We start from the raw sequence: 27078 nt of genomic DNA on the forward strand, positions 1-27078 counted from the left end.
TTTTGCTAAACATTCATGCTAAACACACTATAGTCTATAGTGGTAAAATATATAACTTATAAATAAAAGGCCTGTTGAGTAATTGCTCCTGATGAGCAGGTTTGGTGCCTTGCATGGTTTCCTCCGCCATCGGTGTATGAATGTGTGTGTGAATGTGTGAATGGCACAATCAATGCAAAGCGCTTTGGATAAAAGCGCTATATAATTGCACCTTTTACCATTTTGAGCAGAAACAGGAGCACATCTAGCTGCATAAGACTGAATAATAGGTGTGTGTTTGTGGGGGAATTTTATGGGTTTCATATAACAGTAACAGTGCACTTTCAAACATTTCGAGCATTTATTTTCTTTAATGAATAAAATACACAAATGCACATCCACATGACGTTGTCAGCCAGGGAGAGGGGAGGGGGAGGGTGGTGGGGTGGTTGGGGGAGAAGCAAACCACGCCTAGGAGACATAGAGGGCTCTGTCCCTTATATTATATCCTAAAATCCTAAAAATATGTAGGATTTGTGTACTATTTCGCCTCTAGTGGCTCCAATTGAGATCGTGTATCTTCGTATATTAACAATCTTTGACTCGGTGCCGCGCTATGATATCTGCTATTTTCTAAAATGACAGAGATGCGTTCCCGGATTCAATGGGTTAATGTAATCAGCTGTTGTTATTTATAATAAATGTAGTAAGGTTGTTTTTCTGTTGTGGTCATGTTCCTAACTGAGTTTAGAGGGTGCCTTCAGGTGTTCAGAAAAGGGAAATGGTCACTTAATCTGACATTTCTTCAATAAACTTAAACCACAAATGTTTTCCCTTTATAAATATTCTCTCTCTAAAGGTGTGTGTCAGCATTATTCTCTTCACTTCATCTATCTATCGATCTAAGCACAAAGAATCACCGTTTTCTGTTACTTGTAAAACCGTACTGTTACTGTATATTGTATTTTGTATCAATAAAAAAATTGCACGCACGCACAGGGTTAACTGTATTTAGTCTCCCTGTTCTTCTATTGAGACATGGAGATCGTGTCAAAGGTCATGTCTCACCTAGACACAGGATCTGACACGAATTTTGACCTGATGGTCGAGATTCAATTTATCCCCTGAGCAAGCAGGCAGGCTCTATTAGCTCAATGGTAAACATGTCAGCACTTGCACAGGAAACCGGGTTCAAATCGGGGGTAGAAGAGGAAAGTTACTTAGTACAGCTTTAAGTTTATTTATGAATGTGCTTCAAAATAAACTAGACTTATAGTAGCCATTGTACAAGTCAATATTCATGCACCAGTCCTGTATCATTCTAGCATTACTGTAAGTCTGCTAAAATGTATTAATGGCAGTGGTGCAAAGTAACTAAGTACATTTACTCAAGTACTGTACTTAAGTACAGTTTTGAGATACCTTTACTTTACTGGAGTATTTTCAATACTTTTACTTCTACTCCACTACATCTCAGAGGCAAATATTGTACTTTTACTCCACTACTATTATTTAGTCACTAGTTAAATTATAGATTTTGATTATTATTACAAAACATACATTAACCACTTCAGCCCTATATACATTTTGGCCATTTGAAAATGGCCAAAAATCTACAAGCTCACAGTGTGTCACATCACAAGGCATTGTGAACTTGTAGATCGGCTATTTTCAAAATATTTTAAAACTTGTTAAATGGGACATTCTACATCATGAGTACTTTCTACTTTTGATGCCAATACTTTTGTACTTTTACGCAACAAAATTTTGAATTCTGGACTTTTACTTGTAATGGAGTATTTCTACAGTACATTGCAGTATTGATACTTTTACGTAAGTAGAACATGTGAGTACTGTTTCCACCACTGATTACCTGATTACCATTAGAACCACTAGCATAGCCAGATCAAAAAACAGAAACTGGGTATGCTTCATGATCTAATGTTGTCTACAACACAGAGTATATTTACTCCTTTTACTCTCCATATAGGCTTGCCTGCAAATAGCCATAACACACTAGTATAAAAACTACTTTAGCATCAGTGAATTTGCTCATTGTTATTTTAAACATTACAGTACATATCACATTACATATTATTTACATAGGCTTATTATGTTATCACATAAAACTAGATGTTATATTGTAGTAACCTACATGTGATGTTTGCATCAACTGGATGCTAAATAAACGATTCTTCCTAATCATCCAGATATTATTATTATTATTATTTATATTCTGTGATAGACATGGATTTATAGTGTGCCTTGAGATGTTCGGATAAAGGAAATGATGACATAAACCACAAATGTTTTCTGTTCTTGTATATTTCCTCTGTCTAAAGGTGTTTGTGTCAAGTGTCAGCATTGATTCTATCCACTAACCTAAAAACTAAGAATATCAGACAATATGCTAGAGTGGCCGGATGGTAACCGTGAGGTTCCGAGTTCGATACCGGGCTCCCCCAGAGTTAGTGTTGAAGTGTCCTTGAGCAAGACGCTGAACCCCTAATTGCTTTGGATAAAAGCGCTATATAAATGCACCATTTACAATGTAAAAGATGCATCTTGTTAAAGGTCTTACATCTTTCACTGAGAATGTCTGTTTCTTCAATAATCCAGATAGTTTTCTTACAAAACTGAATATCATGTGTTGTTTTTCTCATATACTGCATGTGCCATATATGGACAAAACATATCACTCACCTTATAGATGTATTATAGTCTACACTGCTACATCAGCAAAACAAATTTCCCTTGTGGATAAAGGACATGCATTTAATCTAGTCTAATCTAGTCAAATAATCTGTAAAACAAACAATAGATTGACAACAGTGCTTTTGAATACGTGTTTATTGGCGGGATAAATATGAGCCTTATGGAGGCCAACAAACACTCATCTCTATAATGTAATGGTACCAGTGTTACATAGTATAGAGCAGAAAACCACTGAATATCATCTGGTTGTTTGAGTCATCATAGAGACTGCTCCCACTACGTAAACGCATGTAAACTACGTCTCCCACCTCCAGCTCTATGATCATTCCATTAGATATAGATTCATAACCCCCAGCATTGTATCCAGCGTTCTGAAAGAGTCTCTGCTCATTTTTATACATCTGAATATGGAAATCATCTGATGAGGAATATTGAAATGCAGTAAATCTGAAGAAATAGGCTCCTCTCTTTGGTGATGTGAAGATCCCTGCATGTGAGAGAACACACATGCACGCATGCACACACACGCACATGCGCGCGCACACACACACACACACACACACACACACACACACACACACACACACACACACACACACACACACACACACACACACACACACACACAGTGTGAATAAACCATATTGTGGAAAACAAGACGGTGGTTTTCACTTTTAAAACAGTGGTTCTCAAAGTGGGGTCTGGGGACCCCGTTCCGTCCTCGAGGGGGTTCCCCTCAAAATCGGTGTAACCACTTTAACCTAACTTACGGTGCGTTTTAACAGCGGGCAACTCTCGGGCGATGCCGGGCGACGTTGCCCAAAATATAAAGAAAGTCTATGAGAGCCGGCAACTACTGGCGATCGGGCGAAGTGGGTGGGGGGGCGATGAAAGATGGGTTTTCTTTATCTTTTTGGGCGACGTCGCCCAGTATCGCCCGCTGTTAAAACGCACCGTAAGGCTATGAGGAATAGCACATCTACTGTACAAGCTCACAACACATTGCGATGAGACACTTAGTGACCTTGTAGATCTGCTATTTTCAAAATATTTTGAAAAATCTTGAAGAATTCTTGACATGAAAATTATTGAGAACCAGTGTTTTAAAACATTGTTAATTAAAACAAATTACATTAAACTTCTCATCTCATCCTGCATGTCTATTGATTACTGTAATAGTTTTCATATCTGGTAGCCTGGTAGATGTACAGTAAGTTGTGGAAACGTTAATTGACATAATAATCACCACCTACCTGTAGCTGGATTGTAAGCGTTGCCGATGTTAGTGAAGACCTTGGTGTAGACCAGAGTGGTGTCAACATTAAATGGTCCAACATGTCTAGAATCAGTCAAACCAACAGAGAAGGCCACCTTTGGTTTGTCTGTAACACAGGAGCATTATCATAATTGTTTATAATATTATATAATATATACTATTAAGCAAATATACCAATCAAATGTATTAAAACAGTTGTCTTACAGTATAGCAGCTTACATCCAACTAGCAACTTCCCCTAGGTCCCCCAGGGCTCTATACTAGGTTTGCTACACTAGTAATTCCCTCTACAACAAATCTCTTTGCCAAAAATAGCAGATCTGCAAGCTCACAACATGTCACATTGAGGCGCGTTGTGAGCTTGTAGATCTGCTATTGTTTGTCAGAGAATTGGGATGCTAGGGTTCTGTTTAACTATGGACACTTAAATATTCACTAGATATCACACCCATCCTCCGTTCACTCCACTGGCTTCCCGTTGCCTTCCGGACCCAATACAAAATATCCCTGTTGTGTTGACACATCAGTGCATCCACGGCAACGCTCCCTCATACCTCAAGGACCTAGTCTCCCTACAATCTTCGACCCGTAACCTCCGCTCCTCAAACACCAACCTCCTCAACACCTGCAAGGCCAATCTACGTGCTATGGGCGACCGGGCTTTCTGCTCGGTCGCCCCCGAACTGTGGAACGCCCTCCCTGTCCACCTAAGAGCACCACAGTCGGTCGACTGCTTTAAGAGAGGATTAAAGACTTACCTTTTTAGCAAAGCATTTTTTTAGCTGGTTTTACCTCTAGGCTTTATGCCCCTTGTTTTAATTGTTTTTAGTTGTTTTCTTTTAATTGGTGTGATGTTTTCCGTTCTTATGCTATTGCCTTCTGTAAGCACTTTGAGATTTCTTGTAAATGTAAAGTGCGTTATAAATAAAATCCATTATTATTATTATTATTATTATTATATCTAGTTTTAAATATAAATATGTCTTCTATGCATTTTTGTGGAATAACATTTTCAGTATTCAGTCTTCATTGTAGAACATAATGTTTGTATATACTTACTCCACAGTTCATCTACTTGGCTCTCAGTTGCAGTTAGCTCTGTTTTTATGGTAGACAGCTGAGCACCATGGGCTGAAATCAACACCATATTAACATTACCGTAAGTCAATCATAAATACTCATGCTGTAACATTTTAGTGGATAAACTTTCCCATATGGATAATATGGATCAAATACAGTAAATTACATGATCAAAACATGTAATTTGTAACAACATTTTCATCACTGCCTGCTTCTACCCATGCTCCCACTGTTCAAATTACCTTCACTTTCCTTCTTCAAGTTGATCACCTGGCCCTCACTGACACCCAGTCTGGTCGTAAGGGCTTCCACCTTACTTTCACTGGCACCCAATTTCACAGCCATTTCTGAAACATATCACAGAGACATGTATGTTAAATATAGATTTCAGCCTGGGCCTTTACAACTCCTTCAAGCTCCATTTTTAAATCATATTTTGCATAACTAGCATAATGCCTCTTAAAGTAGTAGTTCACCCAAAAAAAATACTTATTTTCTATCAATTACACACCCCATGAAGCCTTAATTCATGGGGTGTGTAATTGATAGAAAATAAGTAATTATTTGGGTGAACTATTTATTTAAACCATCCTAACCTGCATTTTCTTTTGCCATTCCTTCCATCTCGTTTTTGGTGACACTCAGCTCCACCCGAAGATCGGTGACCAAGTTCCTCTGCTCGTTGGCTTCTCCCTCCATGTTCCTCAGCTTCTCTCTCTGTTCGACCACGGTGGCTCCCAGGCTATGCACCATGTCTCTCACTGCTTTCAGCTCAGCCCAGAGGTCCTGTTGCAAGAGGGTACCTGGTTCAACATGGCTCTCTATCTCATTGACCCATCCACTCTCTCCCTGAGCCCCAGCCTCAGACATGCAGAACAGTAAAACAAGCACAGCCCCACAGCCCTTCATTCTGAAACAGAGTCTCTCAGAATATTGGGCAAATTCATGTCCTTATATACCCACAAACCTGATAAACCTGGTTTACCCAGTGGAAAGTTAATGTGCAAGCGGGACATTAAATAAAGTCAAGGACCATCTGAGAGTTTCAACATGTGGTACAAGATAAGATGTCCTGGTTCTGAAAAGAGCGGGTGTGAATTTATTTATGTAATCAGCTGCTGACCATTATGGGTCCATTTGGTTCCGTTTAATTCACTCGCAGAGTTATGGGGGGGTCCTTGAAATTAAAACATTTAAGAACTACTGTCCTAGTGGGAGGTAGTGAAGCAGCATCTCTAAGTTTGCTGTCACCTTATGATTTGAGTCAGTGATGGACAGATGGTTTTACCCTAAAATAAAATAAAATACTTGATACAGTATTTTAACATAATCACCTCCATAACTTTTATCTTCATTGGATGAGATTACTTCTCAAATAAAATTAAAACCTAATCCAGTGAGATTTCCCACAATACTCATTATTTAATAATTTAGGGCCAACTGCATCTCCTCCTCTACCAAATTGTACCTGATCTCACTCTCACTCTCTCTCACACACACACACACACACACACACACACACACACACACACACACACACACACACACACACACACACACACACACACACACACACACACACACACACACACACACACACACACACACACACACACACACACACACACACACACACACACACACAGAAAAATGAAGGGTAATGACAGGGTCTAAAGAGACATCCACACCAAGCATATGTCACAGGTCAACAAGGTACACAGACTCACAATGCAGCTTGTAGATCTGCTCTTTTCACCGAATGTTGGCCCCCAGAATAGGGATGCTGGGGTTCGTGTGGTTATAAGTTTAAACATTTCATTAAAGCCTCTCTGAACAGTCGTGGTACTGTATAAATTATATGAGCCCTTAAGTTTTGATGGATGTTTACAGAAGAGGAGATGTCACCTGCAATGGTGAAAAGTAACTAAGTACATTTACTCACTAAGCCTGCTTGCTCAGGAGATTAATTGAATCTTGACCATCAGGTCAAAATGCGTGTCAGATCCTGTGTCTAGGTGAGACATGACCTTTGACACGATCTCCATGTCTAAATAGATGAGCAGGGAGATCAAATACAACCACCCCAATTATATAAGTTATATTGTATTAACATACTCTACTATACAGATTGGATAACATTACCTTTTATTCATAAAAAAAAGGTTTAACTTACTGTATAAAGCCAGTAGTGTGGTCAATATAGTGCTTATCTCTGCCAGGAGGAAACATAGATATTCAGTGAAAGTTCTACATGCAGTAAGGGGAGGTTAATGATTAGGAAAAGAGGGAACCAAACGATTATTTTTATTTATTATTTACTCTTATCTTTATTTTTTGTTTAGGAGCTATTACAATAAGATTATATACATAATGCCAACTAAATTAAAAACTAAACTACAGCCATGAAAGTAGTGCAGCATGTGATTATGAGTTATAATAATAATAATAATAATAATAATAATAATACATCAGACTTATATAGCGCTTGTCTTAGTACCCAAAGTCGCTTTACAAAACAGCTTAAAAACTATTTTATTAGGAGCAAAAAAAGAAAAATGAAAAAAGGCTAAAAACAATAAGCTAAGACTAAGAAGAAGAGAGGGAGATTTGGTTTGGGTTAGGCAGGGAAAGCAAGTCTTAAAACAAGTTCTTCATCTCTATTGTCATCTCTGCATTCATCTACCTTCCTCCATCTTTCTCTCAGATTCCTGTCATTAAACTTGCTCAGTAACCCACATATTGTGATTGTTGATTCCTTGTGTCCCTCATGTTTGTATCACCAGTCAATCAATGGTTGCAATTTAAAATGTAAGAGTCAGGTTTTCTCTCTTAACCCACAGGACACGTGTGTCCTCTGGGAGAGAATGGTAAGTATGTGAGAGGTCCAACATGTGAACAGGGTTGCCAGATCTGCTTATTATAATTTCCCCGCAAGATTTTATTTGAAAATAGCCGATCTACAAGCTCACAACGCGTCGCATCGCGACGCGTTGTGAGCTTGTAGGTCTGCTATTTTCAAATAGCTGATGTATATGTTAAAGTGCTCATGTGGCCCATAGTTGCTCATCTTAAACAAGCTACGTGCTTAACTGAGCTATCCAGTTTAGTAGACCTTGTATTGTGAATTTGTACTTCCATGTACTGTTATGTACTGTCATGTACTGTTCTCATGTCTTACTAAATAAAGTACATCAATCAATCAATCAAAAACTTTTAAACTACAAATGTTGTCTTGCATGTAATTCTCCCTTTTACTTGATTTTTTTTTTACCGTCATGAGGGTGTATGACAGATTGTCCAGTAATCATGGCATTACAATTAATACAACCCTTACAAGGTTAATTCCCTGACAGTAAGGTAGATAAAAAGTGTTGTGGTTGTACATAAACGTCATTTTGTATTAGTCTGTCAGTTGGCATTTATATTGTTTGCAAAAATGGGGGGGGGGGGGGGGGGGCTTTTCCAACATGTGGTAGGCTACATGATAAGAGCTGCAAGGTTGAATGTCCTGGCTCTGAAAAGAGTGGATGTGAATATATTTAATGTAATCAGCTGTTGCTATTTGAAATAAACATAGTAAGGTTGTTTTTCTGTTGCGATCATGTTCCTAACTGAGTTTAGAGTGTGTTCAGAAAAAGGAAATGGTCACTATTAATCTGATATTTCTTCAATAAACTTAAACCACAAATGTTTTCCGTGTGTATATAAATACTCTCTCTCTAAAAGGTGTGTGTGTGTCAGCATTATTCTCTTCACTGATCTAAGCACAAAGAATACTGTTAAAGGTATTTCTTTTATCACTTAGTCAACAGACATCCATGCTCTCCCATTGAAACACACGCACATACATGTGCATTTAAATTTTCAATACTTTGACTTCTACTCCACTACATCTCAGAGGCAAATATTGTACTTTTACTCCACTACTATTATTTGAAAACCTTATTTACCTATTACATTATAGATTTTGATTAACATTACAAAACATGCATTAACCACTTCAGCCCTATATATATTTGGCCATTTGAAAATAGCCAATCTACAAGTGAGCTTGTAGATCGTCTATTTTCAAAAAAATTCTATACATTTGAAAACTTGTTAAATGGGACATTCTACATAATGATTACTTTCTACTTTTGATGCCAATACTTTTGTACTTTTACTCAACTACATTTTGAATTCTGGACTTTTACTTGTATTTCTACATTGCAGTATTGATACTTTTACTTAAATAGAACATGTGAGTACTGTTTCCACCACTGATTACCTGATTACCATTAGAATGGACCACTAGCGTAGCCAGATAAAAAACAGAAACTGGGTATGCTTCATGATCTAATGTTGTCTACAACACAGAGTATATTTACTCCTTTTACTCTCCAAATAGGCTTGCCTGCAAATAGCCATACCACACTAGTATAAAAAACTACTCTAGCCTCAGTGAATTTGTTCATTGTTATTTTAAACATTACATATTATTTACATACTGTAGGCTTGCTTATTATATTATCAAATAAAACTAGCTACACTGCTCTACAAAGCCTGAGTGCAGTAACTACATTTGAGGTTGACATGAGTTATTTATTCTTCTCAAAAGTCAAATCAGCTTTCTCGTGACTGGGGGGGATAAACAATTACCTAATTAATACATGTACAATTAAGGCAGTATCACTTATAAACATATAACCCATTTGTCTGGCCAAGAACACTTTGAAAAAACAACTTGATTGAACTTCATTGTCACATCACAGGTTAACTGGTGTAAAAAATAAGTGAAATTAAGTGGGTGGAATTATATGTTGCATCATTTGCAGTTTTAAGGAGGCAGGAAAAGATTTAAGACAGTAGGAAAACTGAGTGTCAAATATTTCTATTGCATGAGGCAATTAAAATAGCAGCAGATATGTGGTGTATAGTTTGAGAACAATAGCAATAAAAAAATAGACAGATGTAGAAACAACTTGAGTGTAGGCTACAGTATGTGTCTGTGTGACACGACACACAACCAAGTATAACTCAGGCTGAAGACTTCAATGTGGGAAGGGTACCAGAGAGCCCCATTCACTGTTTGTTTGATCAGCTGATCAAATACTGTCAGTTCCCTTCCACTCCAAATGCAACTTCACACTTTACTTACTGTATGTCATTCATACCACAAAGTGCTGTAACTACGAAAAAAAAATCTAAAAATCACTGGAAAATGGGTTTAAAAGTGATTCAACTGGTCAGCCAAATGAAATATCGGCATATAAGTGATATTACACTAGTTGTACATCTGTTCTTGAGGTAATTGTTTATCCCCCAAAATTACAAAGGCGCATGTGACCTTTTGGATACACAAATAAGTCGGTGTGTCCAAAAACGTAGTTACTGCACTTTGGCTTGGCAGGGCAGTAGTACTTAAGTACAAATTTAAGGAACTTTTACTTTGCTGGAGCATTTCCAATTGTCTCTACTTTTACCTCTACTCCACTACAATTTGAAAACTTTAGTTACTATTTACTTTGCAGATATAAATTACTATATTATAAAACATACATTACCCCCTTTCGCCCTATTTTATACATAGGCTATTTTCAAATAGCCGATCTACAAGCTCACAACGCGTCGCATCGCGACGCGTTGTGAGCTTGTAGATCGGCTATTTTCAAGCATTAGTGCTTTTACTTTTGGTACTTTAGGTATATTTTGATGCCAACACTTTTGTACTTTTACTCAAGTAACGTTTTGCACACTTGGTCATTACTTGAAACAAAGTATTTTTATATTGTGGTATTGCTACTTTTACTTAAGTAAAATATCTTGAGTACTTCTTCCACCACTGCATACCACCAGAAATAAGACATGACCCAGAGATCAGGTTCTCATGGAAATGTTATGTCATCTTTTAAATCAGTCCTGAAAACCTATACAGTAGCCTATGATACTCTTATCTCCATATTTCAACTTTTCATGTATTTTTCATGGAAGGGTCGCACAAAAGTAGTGAAAGTATAGCAGATCTACAAGCTCACAACTTGTTGCGATGCGTTGTGAGCTCGGCTATTTTTGGCTAACGTTCCCTCTCAGAATATGAATGCTGGGGTTCTCTTGGTTATAGGATTTGTTGACAAAAAAATTATTCAATTAAACGGTGAAAAAATGGCTTCCAAAGTTTGCAGGAGTGCTCCGTTTTGAACAAGATGCCTCAAATCATAAACACAGCCTGCAAAGTTTGCACGGACATTCCCACTGTGCCGAGTAAGAAATGCTGATTTGATTTTGTTTTAAAAATCAGCCAGGTTATCTATAACTGCACGATCTGTGTAAAACTTTGTATGTGCACTCCCTAGAGAGCACACATGGGCAACACACGGCCCGGGGACCGGACCCGGCCCTTTGACCGTCTCAATCCGGCCCGCCAAGTCACCGAAAAAAAGCCGCCCCAAAAAATCTACATTTTAGAAGGCTGCCATATGTTAATGGTTTTGAGACAAATTCATTTAACTCCAATTAATACTAATTAATATTTGCCATTTGAGTACATACCTGCATTCCTCCATCCGTATGTAGTCAAATGTTTTATGTTTATAATGTAACAGTGTGCCGTGAGTCCATATATAATGAATGCAATGTGTTTTATCAGTAACCTATGGAGTGGTGCATATCAGATAAGATGAGATACGGCATTGACGTGGATTGTTTTATGTAATCTTTTCATTGTAACCTCCGTGTGTATAAATATTCTCTCTCTAAAATGTGTGTGTGTCAGCATTATTTTCTTCACTGATCTAAGCACAAAGAATCTTGTTAAAGGTCTTTCTTTTATCACTTAGTCAACAGACATCCAAAGTGATACAAAAAGAAAAAGAAAGATCAACATTTTGTAACTCAACATTCTTGTTGTGAAAGCAGGGACCTTATTCTAAAGATAGTCTGGCATGTCTACCAAATTCGTGCAGTTTTAACATCATTCAGCACTATGTGTTTCAAGTTTCAATTCAATTGTACAATGTGTGGCCCTTCACTCATTTTATTGAAGTCAGTATGGCCCCCTGGTATAATAAATGCTGCCCACCCCTGCCCTAGAGGTCAAGGAAAAACCGTTGCCCTGCATGTTTCACATCTGCCTTATTACTCCTTCCGATTTTATCCAATTTTCACGCAAATCGGTACACATGATCTCTATAGTCATGTAATCAAGATGGATCTTTTTCATATTCCATCCTGATTGGCTAAAATTCACATCTAAAGTTTGCAGTAGTGGTTTGTTTTGAACAAAATGCCGCAAATCATGAACACAGCGTCCGATTGCGGTCAAACTTTGCACGCACATTCAAACTATGCTGAGGAACAACTGGCACCATTGGCCTGTTATAGCGCCACCAGCAGGTCTAATTTAGCAAAACACATTTTTGGAACAAAATGCCTTAAATCATGAATGCAGTGTCCGATTGCCATGCAAGGCCTAAGAAGAAATGGCACTCTTTTCACATTGGTCTATCATAGCGCCACCAGGAGGCCACAATAACCTACCTGAGCTGGCGGAGACCTGTGCTCTGAGGAGCACTTTCTCTAGTAGTACAGGTCATTGCTACTGTACCTTCAGCAGCCTGAAGTTGTCAAATGTTTTACTTAAGTAAAAGTAGCAATTCTGCAATGTAGAAGTACTCTGTCACAAGTAAAAGTCCGGAATTCAAAAATTACTTGAGTAAAAGTACAAAAGTATTGGTATCAAAATGTACTAAAAGTACCAAAAGTAAAAGTACTAAAATGTTTGAAAATAGCATATCTACAACGTGTCGCTTTAGCCCTATGTATAAAATAGGGCTAAAGTGGTTAAAGTATGTTTTATGATTTAATCATTTATATCTGCAAAGTAACTAGTAACTAAAGTTTTCAAACAATTGTAGTGGAGTAAAAGTACAATATTTGTCTTTGAGATGTAGTGGAAGCAAAAGTACTGAAAATTAGAAAAACTCCAGTAAAGTAAAAAATACATCAAAATTCTACTTAAGTACAGTAAGAGTAAATGTACTTAGTTACTTTACACCACTGCTTCTTCATGAGTATGAATCCTCTGGAGTCGGCCATACCAGCCCTGTGACACCAGACTGGGACCATTGTCAAATTCATACACAACATTGGCATGGACTGTAAACTTTTAAACTGATTTCTTTGGGAATTTTGTTTGTTTACCCAGAAAATAAATCACTTGATTATGATGGTGGTGTATGGGTTGGCGATTTATAACACACAACCATAGCAATAATAACGTAGATGACAGAATCAATAGGCCTAACTAGAATTCAAGTATCATCTGCTGTTGACAACACCAGTTGGGTGTTAGGTGGGTGTAGCTCTGTCCCTTTTGACACACGCAGGGATTAAAAGACCCTCGTTCTAGGCAACAACTAAAAAAATGTTTCTGATAATATTTTAGGTGAGAAAAATGTTATTTTAATTTTTTTGTTTAAAGTTTGTTATCTGAATTCAGAAGCTCCCATGCAGTAATATCAGTGGTGGAAAAAGTACACACATTTTTTACTTAAGCAAAAGTATCAATACTGCAATATATAAATACTCTGTTACAAGTAAAAGTCCGGAATTCAAAATGTACTTGAGTAAAAGTACAAAAGTATTGGTATCAAAATGTACTTAAAGTACCAAAAGTAGAAAGTACTCACTACGCAGAAAGACCCATTTCAAGTTTTCAAATGTATAAAAATCTTTTGAAAATAGCAGATCTACAAGGTCACAATGCGTCCTATCGCGACGCATTGTGAGCTTGTAGATCGGCTATTTCAAATGGCCAAAATGTATATAGGGTTGAAGTGGTTTTGTAATAATCACAATCTACAAAATAACTAGTAACTAAAGGTTTCAAATAAATGTAGGGTACAAATACCTCAAAATTGTACTTAAGTACAGTACTTAAGTAAATGTACTTAGTTACTTTCCACCACTGAGTAACATGCAGTAGTCATTCGTTGCACGCTGATGCTAAACAAGAACTGGACCTTGATTACGCAAATCATTGATTTTGTTGTTATCTTCCTTCTCTCTGTGGCGCAGATTGAATTTAGCTTAATCAGGTGATTCACTCACTTCCTGTAAACAAAAGAGATCTCTGACTTCCCCCATTGAAGGAATTGCTTGCAGACTGAAATATATAAAACAGGGAGACACCAGATATGTGTCAGTGAGCTGGTTCCTGTTGATGAAGCTTCATAGCCTGTCTTAATACTTCCTCTGTCTCTCCAGAACTACATCAGGATTTCAACATTGAAACCAGGTAAGATACTGAGACCCATGTCTATAATGCCTTGAACAGTACATAATAATATAATACATTATACTCATAATGCTTTATAACATTAATCATAACACATTATAAAAAATGTCATGTAGACTCAGAATGTAAAATATCATAATACTTTATAATTACTTGTCACTTACAGACTTGTTTCTTTTGGCCAGGATAATAGTGTATTATAATTGTCATAGCTACTGTATAATCCAATATAATAATTTCACAATGCATTATACTAATACATTGTTATAATGCCTTACAGTGTGACAGTCGGTGGCGTTCCTACATACATGGAGCAGGCGGAATACTGGGACCGGAACCTGCTGCTGGACCCGGCCTGGGAGAAGCAGCAGAGGAAGACGTTCACGGCGTGGTGCAACTCCCACCTGAGGAAGAATGGCACGCAGATTGAAAACATCGAGGAGGACTTCAGAGATGGTCTTAAACTCATGCTACTGTTGGAGGTGATATCGGGCGAACGGTTGCCCAAACCTGAGCGAGGCAAAATGAGGGTCCACAAGATCAGCAATGTCAACAAAGCCCTGGACTTCATCGCTAGCAAGGGAGTCAGACTGGTCTCCATCGGAGCAGAGGAAATCGTGGACGGCAAGGCTAAGATGACCCTTGGAATGATCTGGACCATCATCCTACGTTTTGCCATCCAGGACATCTCTGTAGGAGAGACCTCGGCCAAGGAGGGGCTGCTGTTGTGGTGCCAGAGAAAGACCGCTTCCTACAAGAATGTCAACATGCAGAACTTCCACATCAGCTGGAAGGATGGCCTTGCCTTCAACGCTCTGATCGACAGACACAGACCTGAGCTTATCGACTACGACAAGCTTAGAAAGGACGACCCGATGACCAATCTGAACAATGCCTTCGAAGTGGCCGAGACATACCTGGACATCCCCAAGATGTTGGATGCAGAAGACATCGTTGGCACGCTGAGGCCAGATGAGAAGGCCATTATGACCTATGTGTCCTGCTTCTATCATGCCTTCTCTGGCGCGCAGAAGGCCGAGACAGCGGCCAATCGCATCTGCAAAGTGCTTGCTGTCAACCAGGAGAATGAGCATCTGATGGAGGACTATGAGAAACTGGCCAGTGATCTGTTGGAGTGGATCCGTAGTACCATTCCCTGGCTGGAGAACCGGGCCCCAGAGAAGACCATGGCCGAGATGCAGCAGAAACTGGAGTACTTCAGAGATTACCGCTGTGTCCATAAGCCTCCCAAGGTCCAGGAGAAATGCCAGCTTGAGATCAACTTCAATACCCTGCAGACAAAACTTAGGCTCAGCAACAGGCCCGCTTTCATGCCTTCGGAAGGACGCATGGTGTCTGACATCAACGGTGCATGGCACAACCTGGCGGGAGCAGTGAAGGGCTGCGAGGAGTGGCTCCTGAACGAGATCCGACGCCTGGAGAGACTCGACCACCTGGCAGAGAAGTTCCGCCAGAAGGTGACCATCCACGAGTCATGGACCGACGGTAAGGACGCCATGCTCACCCAGAAGGACTATGAGACGGCGTCCTTGTCAGAGGTGAAGGCGTTGCTACGGAAACACAAGGCCTTTGAGAGTGACCTGGCCGCTCATCAGGACAGAGTGGAGCAGATTGCTGCCATCGCACAGGAACTGAATAAGTTGGACTACTATGACTCTCCCAGTGTGAACGTTCGCTGTCAGAAGATCTGTGGACAGTGGGACTCGCTGGGGTCTCTCACCCAGAGCCGCAGGGAGTCACTGGAGAGGACAGAGAAGCAGCTGGAGTCGATAGATGAGCTGTACCTGGAGTATGCCAAGAGGGCAGCGCCCTTCAACAACTTGATGGAAGGTGCCATGGAGGACCTGCAGGACATGTTCATCGTCCACAACATTGAGGAGATCCAGGGTCTGATCACTGTTCATGAGCAGTTCAAATCCACCCTGCCTGATCTCAACAGGGAGCGGGAAGCCATCCAGGCCATCCAGGCTGAAGTACAGAAGATTGCCCAGTACAACGGCATCAAGCTCTCGGGGACCAACCCCTACACCACCATCACACCTGAGAGCATCGACAACAAATGGGAGAAGGTGCAGCAGTTGGCGCCGCAGCGTGATCAGGCCCTACAGGAGGAGCTGTCCAAGCAGCAGTCCAACGACCATCTAAGACGCAAGTTCGCTACTCAGGCCAACATTGTCGGGCCCTGGATACAAACCAAGATGGAGGAGATTGGCAGGATATCCATCGAGATGAATGGGACCCTGGAGGACCAGCTGACCAACCTGAGGGAGTACGAGCAGAGCATCATCGACTACAAGCCCAACATCGACCAGCTGGAAGGAGACCACCAGCTGATACAGGAAGCTCTCATCTTCGACAACAAATACGCCGCCTACACCATGGCGTACCTGCGTGTGGGCTGGGATCAGCTGCTCACCACCATCGCCAGAACCATCAACGAGATTGAGAACCAGATCCTAACCCGCGACGCCAAGGGCATCAGCCAAGAGCAGCTGCATGAATACCGCGCCTCCTTCAACCACTTTGACAAGGACCACAGCGGGGCCCTGATGGCTGAAGAGTTCAAGGCCTGCCTGATCAGTCTGGGCTACAATGGCTACAATGTAGAGAAAGACAAACAGGGCGACCAGGAGATTGCTCGCATCATGGGCATTGTGGACCTAAACAACAGCGGGGCAGTGACCTTTCAGGCATTCATCCACTTCATGTCCAGAGAGACCACGGACACTGCTGACCAGGTCATCGCATCGTTCAAGATCCTGGCTGGAGATAAGAACTTCATCTTGCCGGAGGAATTGAGGAGGGAACTGCCTCCAGACCAGGCCGAGTACTGCATTGCCCGCATGGCCCCATACTCAGGGTCAGACACCATCGCCGGGGCACTCGACTACATGTCTTTCTCCACCGCCCTCTACGGAGAGAGTGACCTGTAGAGCAGAGGAGAGGAGGGCTGGAAGGATGAACAGATAGATAGGTGGATGGAGGAGAGGGAGGGAGGTAGAGAGGTCTGCTATGCTTAAGCTAATCTGATACTCATGCTATTTTTTGGTTTTGTTTATTTTATTATATAATGTTTTTCTCTTGCCAGTGGGTTGAGGTGTTTAAATGAGATTTAGTGATGCAAATAGTGGGGGGTGGGTTGGGGAGGGACTGTTAGATTCGATGTCTGCTGGTGAGTTTTGTGAATTAGAACCCAGAGAGTTATATGATATGGGGGGGGGGGGGCAGGCGTCATCAGCTGAGCAGACCAGAGATAAATAAGTACAAAATAAATATCACATGTACACATAAGTTTCATGTTGCTGGATAAGGTGTAGGCTTAGGGCAGGGGTTTGGGGGGTGGGGAAGGGTCTGGGAGGGGTTGTAGGGGGGTCTCTGCACTGTACATACTTATTTTTCCAGTACAACGAATGACACAGGCAGAGTCCCAGTTTAATTAAGTCCCGTGGAAATGTTTTGAATACTGTCATATGGAGTCAAGTGGTAACCATTTCGCTGAGGAGAGTGTACCCAAATGCCTTCGTCTGTGTAAATCACAACAGTTCACATTATAACTTTGACATCCATCAATATCTGACTCTTGTCATATATATTATACCCGGGTGGTCATAAGGTGCTTATTTAAATGGACAAACTATACATTTATATCGTAGTGAAGACAGTAGAGACAAAGTTAGTCAATGTATTAATATATCTGAAAGCACACGTCAAGGTTGGATTGGTTGAATGAAGGTTCTTGCGCTTCCTGTACTGAGAGGTTACCATAGTACTAACTGATGATTGGCAAATTGTAAAAGAATAAAAAATGTCTGATGGCTACAGCCCTGTCCCTCTCCATCTTTCTCTCCTTACCTCTCCCTCTTGCTTGCTCTCCCCTCTTCATCACTCAAAATGTAAGAGTCTAAAACAATCATTCTCTGCCTCATGCAGAATTTACAAGGACATCTGAGGAGGAGACGGGGAGAGTCTTCATGAACATTCCTTTAGGCTGTTTAATTAATTGATTAAAACAAGCAAAAGTGTCGTTTACAAATCTATGCAATCATTTATCCAATATCACAGAGTTGTGGGAATAGCGGTGGGAAATGATCGCTTGAATCAATTTAAAAAAAAAAAATGTACCGCTGACAAAAGTGTCTAAAATTAAACAAGCTTGTACTGTAGTTTCTTCCTGCGCGTTGAGAGAGAAATTAACTCTGGAATTGTGATTTTCTTTATTTTTTTGTACACTTTAATATCAAAATGTATCTGCTGTAGCCTGTACTGGAAACTGCAACGCCTTCTGTCTAATGATACGTGAGTTTTACAAGCACACAAAGTTTCCTTACAAAAAAAATAATAATAATAATAATGCCTTATAGTGTGATTATATGTCACTATAATGGTCATTGGGTGTTTTAAGTAAAGTAAAGAAACAGTAAATATATGCACCAAAGATATACCTTTGGTATATATGCGACTTTTGGTACTTTAAGTATATTTTAATGCCAATACTTTTGTACTTTTACTCAAGTAACATTTTTAACACAGGCCTTTTACTTGCAACAGAGTGGCTCTCATTTATCAACGCAGCGTATAAACCGGCGTATATTTTTCCATATATTCGGCCGTACACCAACGTCGAAGTCACATTTATCAAAGGATCCTATACAGCCGATCCTAGCGTACATCAGGTCGGAGCTTTGATAAATCTCACGTCTGAAAACGAGCGTCATTTAAATAACACGCCCTTAAATATTCTCAAAACGCCCCGATTTTACGACATGAAGAAGAACCAGAATACGACCAAAGACATGAAACGCCAATAAGAAAGAGTTTACCCCGATCGCCTCGCCACACACGCACACGCCCCTCTCTCTCCCTCTCTCTCTCACTCACACACACACGCCCGCCCAGCTGTGTTTCTCATGTAATCCGTGCCGTAGCGGTACAACGTAGGCTTGTAGCCTACATGAATGACATATTATGATACCAATCACATCGCCATGAATGGAATACGTTTGTATATTAATGTATTTAACCCATACCCACTAAAATAAAGCCATCATGTAGGCTATTCCCATTTCCCAGTGAGACTCGGACCGTCGGGCGGGCGGTGTCCCGTCCCGCTCCGCATTAAGAGAATATTAATGAATGAAGGCTGGTGTGTGTTGGACCATGGGTTAAATGTCTGATCTCCCGGTGGCCATGAAAATATAACAGCAGCGCGTTGCACCAGTCTAAACTCCCAAGAGTGCCCTCGCAGAAGCGCTGTATATTTTGAAAATAGCAGATCTACAAGCTCACAACGCGTCGTGTGATGCGACGCTGGCTTGTGAGCTTGTATATCTGCTATTTTCAATGTAGCCAGATCTACAATCTTATCTGAATGACTGTTAAAGTAAAAGCAGTTTGTTTAAATTACTTTATAAAATGTTATATTTTCACAGGGATTATGTATTAGTGTAGATATACATTTAAGAGTGGATTATGTGTCTAGACGCCTGTCAGACAGTCAGACAATGCTGCTCTGCAGGTCTAGAATGGAATAAACGGGCGCAGCTAAAGTCAACAACTGGTCCCGTCCAGATGTGAGATTTCAGCGTACCGTAGGATGAAGCCCACGTCAGGATATATTGATAAATGCCGAAAGGTACAGTGATCTCGCCGTACGCCCATTATTTGGGCTGCACCGCGTTGATAAATGAGGGCCAGTATGTTTATATTGTGGTATCGCTACTTTTACTTAAGTAGAATATCTTGAGTACTTCTTCCACCACTGCATACCACCAGAACCTATCGTAGCCTATGATATGTTGAGAAAAACTATTATCTCCATATTTCAACTTTTCATATATTTTTCATAGAAGTACAAAAAGTAGTGAAAGTAGGAGATCTACAAGCTCACAACTTGTTGCGATGCGTTGTGAGCTCGGCTATTTTTGGCTAACGTTCCCCCTATATGAATGCTGGGGTTCTCGTGGTTAGAGGATTTGTTGACAAAATTATTATTAAATTAATCGGTGAAAGATTAACAGAATTATCGCTAAGAAAATGATCAATAGTTGCCAAGTGACTTTGAGTATTTAGAAAAGGCCAATATAAATTGCATGTAATATTACTATTTTTATTATTATTGCTTGATCATTATTATTATTATCATTATTGTCTCCACCAGGCCGAAAGGCTGGTGAGAGTATGTTTTGCACCCTGTCCTTCCGTCCGTCTGTCGCCCCCTCCGTCTGTGAACAGCTAATCTCCGGCACCGCTGGCTTGATCGCAGCGAAAATGTGCACACATTCCATCCTGATTGGCTAAAAATGGCTTCCAAAGTTTGCAGGAGTGCTCCGTTTTCAACAAAATGCCTCAAATCATGAACACAGAATGCAATTTCTGTGACATTTTGCACGGACATTCCCACTGTGCAGAGGAAGAAATGACACTTGAATTTTTTTAAATCAGCCTCATGGTATTTTTACCTATAACTGCACCGATCTGTGTAACACTTTGTGTGTGCACTCCAGGCCTAGACTAGAGGTCAAGGACAAACCTTTGCCCTGCAGTTTTCAAATCTGCCTCATTACTCCTTCCGATTTGATCCAATTTTCACGCAAATCGGTACACATGATCGGATAGGTTAAAAAAATGACATGCACAAAAGGATATTGCTGACAGTAGTTATACACAACAATTTAACATCAAAAGGCCTTCCTAAATAAAAAGTTTTTAGGCCTAGACTCCAGGGTCTGTGGTGGTCTTAAATGGCTTGGAAGGCTGTTCCACAGGTGCGGTGCTGCCGGGCAGAAGGCCTGGTCCCCCATGGTGCGGAGCTTGGTACTGGATAGTATCAGCTGAGCTATTAGTATAAATAGTATTTAAGTAGAGTACTTGAGTAATTGTACTTAGTTACTTTACTTTACACCCTAAGAGCAAAAGTTCTTTGTCTTCTTCATGAGTGTTAATCCTCTGGAGTTGGCCATACCAGTCCTGATGAAAAAGGAATTTTGTCTGATTACCCAGAGAATAAATCACTTGATTATGATGGTGGTATATGGGTTGGCGATTTGTAACAGACAGCCATAGAAATAATAACCTAGATGACAGAATCAATAGGCCTAACTAGAATTCAAGTATCATCTGCTGTTGACAACACCAGTTGGGCGTTAGGTGGGTGTAGCTCTGTCCCTTTTGACACATGCAGGGATTAAAAGACCCTCGTTCTAGGCAACAACTAAAAAGGTGTTTCTGATGTTGCCAGATGGCTTGGATAATGAGGTTCATAAAGCTTGCACCTCATATTCTGGCATTTCCGCTAGCTGAATTGTTTAATTTATCCTTATCCACAGGTGAAGTTCCATTAACTTGGAAATGTGCCAGAGTCAATCCATTACATAAAGGTGGTGATCCTCATGATCTTAACAATTACAAACCATTTCCATTATAAATAGTATAGTAAATGTTTAACCAATTATCCAAACATCTCAATGATTCTCACCTCCTATCTCCATTCCAATCTGGCTTCAGACCCAACTTTTCTACGACCACTACACTTCTGAAATTCACAAACAATCTGTTCTCTTCATTTAGTGACAGTATGCTTACGGGTGCAACATTTATAGATCTTGCTAAAGCTTTTGACATGGTTGATCACTATCTCCTCCTTGGACAAACTGTATGCTATTGGTCTTTCAAGACAATCTCTATTATGGTTCAACTCATATCTCCACCACAGACACCAGTGTGTCTCCTATCATGGAACTCAGTCAGACTTTGTGATTATGGACAAAGGCGTACCCCAAGGCTCGTCCCTGGGGCCGCTACTGTTTTCCATTTTTATTAACGACCTGCCTACAATCTGCTCTAACAGTCATATCCAATTATATGCTGATGACACAGTCCTATACTTCCCTCACTCAAATATCTCACAAATCCAGTGCACATTACAAGCTGACTTCGATTCTGTTCAGAGATGGTTTCATCTCAACAAACTGTTGCTGAACAGAAAAAAAGTCTCTGTCAGTATTATCTTTTCTACAAGACCAAATTCCCTGTCCTTATCTCTTAACTTTTCAGATGGAACACCATTGGAGATAGTTGAGTTCAAATATCTGGGCCTCTGGCTCGATTCTCAGCTCTCACATATAAACTCAGTTGTACAGAAAATAAATTTCAGCCTGAAAATACTCCATTAACTGTCTCACCCTTCAGATTAGAAAAAGAGTAATTTCACAGCTACTATTATCAATATTAAACTATGCAGATATTATATATCAGAATACCTCAGAAACAAACCTCTACCCTCTTAATGTAATTTACAATAGTCTTTGTAGATTTATCTTGAGGTGTCCTTATTGAACCCACCACTGTGTTATGTACGAGTCGCTTAATTGGTTAACACCCACATCTAGAAGACACTCTCACTGGCTGCTATTTGTTTTTAAATGCATACACTTTAACTATCCTCACTATCTATATATATACAATTTGAATCCTGCGCCATGTCGGTTGTCTGTAACGTTGTATGTAGCCAGTGTGACGTAATATGACATCACGGTCGTGACATCACGATGAGACACGCCAGTGTGACGTAATCTCACGACAGCATGACATCACATCCTACCTATAAATAGGTAGGATGCACCAGTTCGACGGCTTCCATCCTCAACACAACCCACGCCGACGACCCTTTACACAAATAAACTGCTAACTTCATCTCCTGCGATTTCAACTATCTTTTCACATTGTACACCACTGCACACTCCCCACAGGTCTGCCATACCAGGTCTGAGTAATCACAAAGTGGGTTTTGGTCATTGGAGAGGTGATGCACGTCACCTCTTTCTGAAGTGGGTACTTTCAAAGCCTGCCGTGGATTTAGGAGAGCACAAAACTCTCTCTCACACTGTGAGGTGCCTGTAAGGTGGCACTGCAAAGTGAACGACGCGTCACGCTAGACGTTCGGGCCGCGTAGCGGCCCGAACTTCTAGTTTAAAACAATAGCTACGTCCCTACAGCTCACCATACAGCCTAAGACATACAGAGTACCCTTACTTCATCAACCCCACCAGAATCAGTAAAGAAGTTGGTTGACGTGCTTTTAAATATAAAGCCCCATCCGATTGGAACGATCTCCCCAGTTCCATTAGATCTATTAACTCCTTTAATATTTTCAAAGCATCCATTTTTACTCATCTGCAAACAACCTGCTCTTGCTTCTAATTGGCTTCTGATTGTTTTCTGTCTTTTACAATCTGTCCTGTGAATTATGAGCAGTGTTGGAAAAGTTACTAAAACATAGTAATATATTACTTATTACATATCACTCGTTTAAAAAGTAATATAATTACTTACTTATTACTCCCTGCCAAAAGTAATTAGTTACTTATTACTTTAGTTACTTTTTTTCTCTCCCCCAGTAATTGCATCCTTTCTCCCCAAAAGTCTGACTTTGCATTTTCAACATTAGCAGTTGTTTTTTTCTCTTTTCTGCAGCCTATATTGTAAAATCCTCATTGTTGATTTAACTCTGAAAAGTGTTCTGTACACATGACGGGTCCATTTGGTTCCATTTGTACACTCACATGAATTATATTAACACTAAGACCTTTACTGTGTATGAATTCATAACTTACAGACTAAATGAAAACCATTTGACCATATGAATTGAATACTAAGGACCTCAATAGAAACAAGACCGCAAGGACTTTTTTGGAAATATTTTAAATGTATTTAATGTATTTTTTGCTTGATAAAATATTCAAATTCAAACTGATAATGACTCATCATGAGACACAGTCTTTGAACAACTTCTGTTGTTTATTAAAGCTCCAAGCAGTGCTAGGCCAATAAGGCTACATGTGCCAGTGCATTTCAATTTCCATAAATATAGAAAAACTAACATTTCTATATGACTGACTGGCCATCAAAACTGAAAGCATCAAGAGGACTCAGTCAGGACACAAAACACATTCAAACTGAAAATAATCAAATCAAAAGTGTGTGCATACAGGAGCAACCAGTTAAACAACTAAACCTCTTCATAAACTGCTATATTTATTTGTAAACAAAATGTATTCTAATAAAATACAAAAATAAAAAGGCTCCCATAGCAACACATATCATCGTGGGTTTCTGACAGAATGTAGCAAATGCAAGTAAAAAAAAAAATCAATCGTTCTGTATGACTGCTGAAATATCAAAGAAAGTCAAAAGAGTGCGAACAGCCTACAGCTAGGCCTATGTACTAGGCCTACAGTTAAGTGGGCATTGGACAATATGTTGGTGGACCCACTTACAGCCAGCCTCTCAAAAACCTTTTATCTGACAGCATCCAGTTAAACAACAAAACCTCTTCATAAAGTGCTTAATTTCTTTGTAAACAAAATTAATTCTAATAAAAAATAAAAAGGCTCCCATAGCAACGCATATCATCGTGGTTCGTGGGTGTAGTAAATGTAAACTTCAAAACAATCATTCTGACTGACTGATATTTAGTGCATCATTCAGGACACAAAACAACATATCAGGAAAAGAAATCAAAAGTGTGTTCCACTTGACCACTTCGTAGCAGCCTACAGCTAGGCCTGTGTTCTGTTAAGTGTGCAACGTTTCCGTATCCGCTCTAGACCGGATCGGCAGCCTGCATAGCAACTCGATCCCAACCAGTCTACCATTATATCAATGGACCAAAAACAACACAGGATCAAATAAACACACTCAAACCCAGGTCCCAGAGTACCACCAAGGCTCGTGAAAAAAGAGTAATAAATTACTTTTGGAAAAAAGTAAAGGTAATATTATTACTCAAAACGTGAAAGTAATTAGTTACTTTACTAGTTACTGGAAAAAAAGTAATAATATTACTTTAAGTTACATATTACTTGTTACTTTCGAACCCTCGTAATTTTATGAGGTATATACTTCAATCTCATCTCCAAGATGCATGTGCATGTTTGTATTATGTGTATTTGCATGGGCATGTCATTGCATGTTACCACATGTGCATGTATGCAATGTCTGTATAGCTGCTACTCCTGTTTTTGCTCATTTACCTTTACATCGGTACATCATTAATGCATGAAGTCTTGTTATTTTGTGGGTGTTCAGGTGGGGTGGGAGCGGCCAGTTTCAGGAGAGCTTATGTTTTTGTGTTGTTTTGCTTTGTCAAGTTTGTTTTGTCCTGTTTATGTACAGTATGCATGGATGTTGAATTGAGCCCATTGAAGGGCTTGATTAGGCCCATTGAAGGGCTTAATCAAGTGATTCACTCACTTCATGCAAACAATAGATCTCTGACTTCCCCATTTAAAGGAATTGCAGACTGAAATATATAAAATGACAGGGAGACACCAGAGATGTGTCAGTGAGCTGGTTCCTGTTGATGAAGCTTCATAGCCTGTCTTTATACTTCCTCTGTCTCTACAGAACTACATCAGGATTTCAACATTGAAACCAGGTAAGATACTGAGAGTGAGACCCATGTATATAATGCCTTAAACAGTACAAAATAATATAATACATTATAATCTACTCATAACATTGTAAGAGGACTCATAAATACTCATAATGCTTCATAACAATAATCATAACACATTATAAAGAATGTCATGTAGACTTAGAATTTAAAATATCGTAATACTTTATAATTACTTGTCACTTACAGGCTTGTTTCTTTTGGCCAGGATAATAGTGTATTATAATTATCATAGCTATAAGAATCCATTATAATAATGTCACAATGCATTATACTAATACATTGTTATATACCTTATAGTGTGATTATATGTCACTATAATGGTCATTGGGTGTTTTAAGTAAAGTAAAGAAACATTAAATATATGCACAAAAGGTGCGATGCGACGCGTTGTGAGCTTGTAGATCGTCTATTTTCAAACATTTTAGTACTTTTACTTTTGGTACTTTAGGTACATTTTGACACCTAATACTTTTGTAGTTTTACTCTAGTAAATTTTGAATTCCGGGCTTTTACTTGTAACACAGTATTTCTACATTGCCGTATAGATATTTTTACTTAAGTAAAACATTTGAGTGATTTTTCCACCACTGCATGTCCTGCAATAGTTGTCAAATCGTGCACCACATTGATGTTGTATGTCAAGGCTAACATAAATACAATTGCCCATGAGCTAAATAAGACAAATCATTATTAGGAAAAGGGTGAAGAGGCCGCTCTGTTAACAATGTTTTATTTGATGGTTTGACATTGTGTTGATAATGTAAACCTTTAAGACGTGCTTTCTCTTAGAGGACAACTCCCCTGCTTACAGTATAGAGACTATTACAACTCATTTGATTTTGTGATGAAAACGGCTGCCATACATTGTTTAACAGTGCCTCTCTCTCTCTCTCTCTCTCTCTCTCTCTCTCTCTCTCTCTCTCTCTCTCTCTCTCTCTCTCTCTCTCTCTCTCTCTCTCTCTCTCTCTCTCTCTCTCTCTCTCTCTCTCTCTCTCTCTCTCTCTCTCTCTCTCTCTCTCTCTCTCTCTCTCTCTCTCAGAGTAACACAAACTTCAAGGCAGACATGAGTTCAAAAGGTACAGTATGTGCTCTCTCTCTCTCACACACACAGACACACACACGCGCGCGCGCACACACACACGCACACGCACACACCCTCTGATATAATACAATATATTAGACAATGTTTTTTTTTAAACCTCTAATATGTATCATCCATAACCATATAATTTTAATCCACCAGCTCTCAAGACGAATGAAGAAGATTTTCGTATCGTG

General features: G+C 39.6%; 1 protein-coding gene across 1 annotated transcript; it reads left to right on the plus strand.

The window, feature by feature from the left end:
- The first annotated feature begins 14616 nt into the window (after positions 1-14616).
- On the plus strand, positions 14617-17333 carry LOC311052517 (alpha-actinin-4-like). The gene has a single exon (XM_084067501.1). The coding sequence runs from the start codon at positions 14633-14635 to the stop codon at positions 17276-17278; it is 2646 nt and encodes an 881-aa protein (XP_083923627.1). The 5' UTR covers positions 14617-14632; the 3' UTR covers positions 17279-17333.
- Positions 17334-27078: the final 9745 nt, after the last annotated feature.

The sequence above is a fragment of the Gymnoscopelus microlampas genome, assembly GCF_963454915.1.
Source record: "Gymnoscopelus microlampas genome assembly, chromosome: 9".
Lineage (NCBI taxonomy): Eukaryota > Metazoa > Chordata > Actinopteri > Myctophiformes > Myctophidae > Gymnoscopelus > Gymnoscopelus microlampas.

Coding starts and splice junctions, on each gene's coding strand:
- LOC311052517 (XM_084067501.1), top strand. CDS start 14,633: ATGGAGCAGGCGGAATACTGGGACCGGAACCTGCTGCTGGACCCGGCC.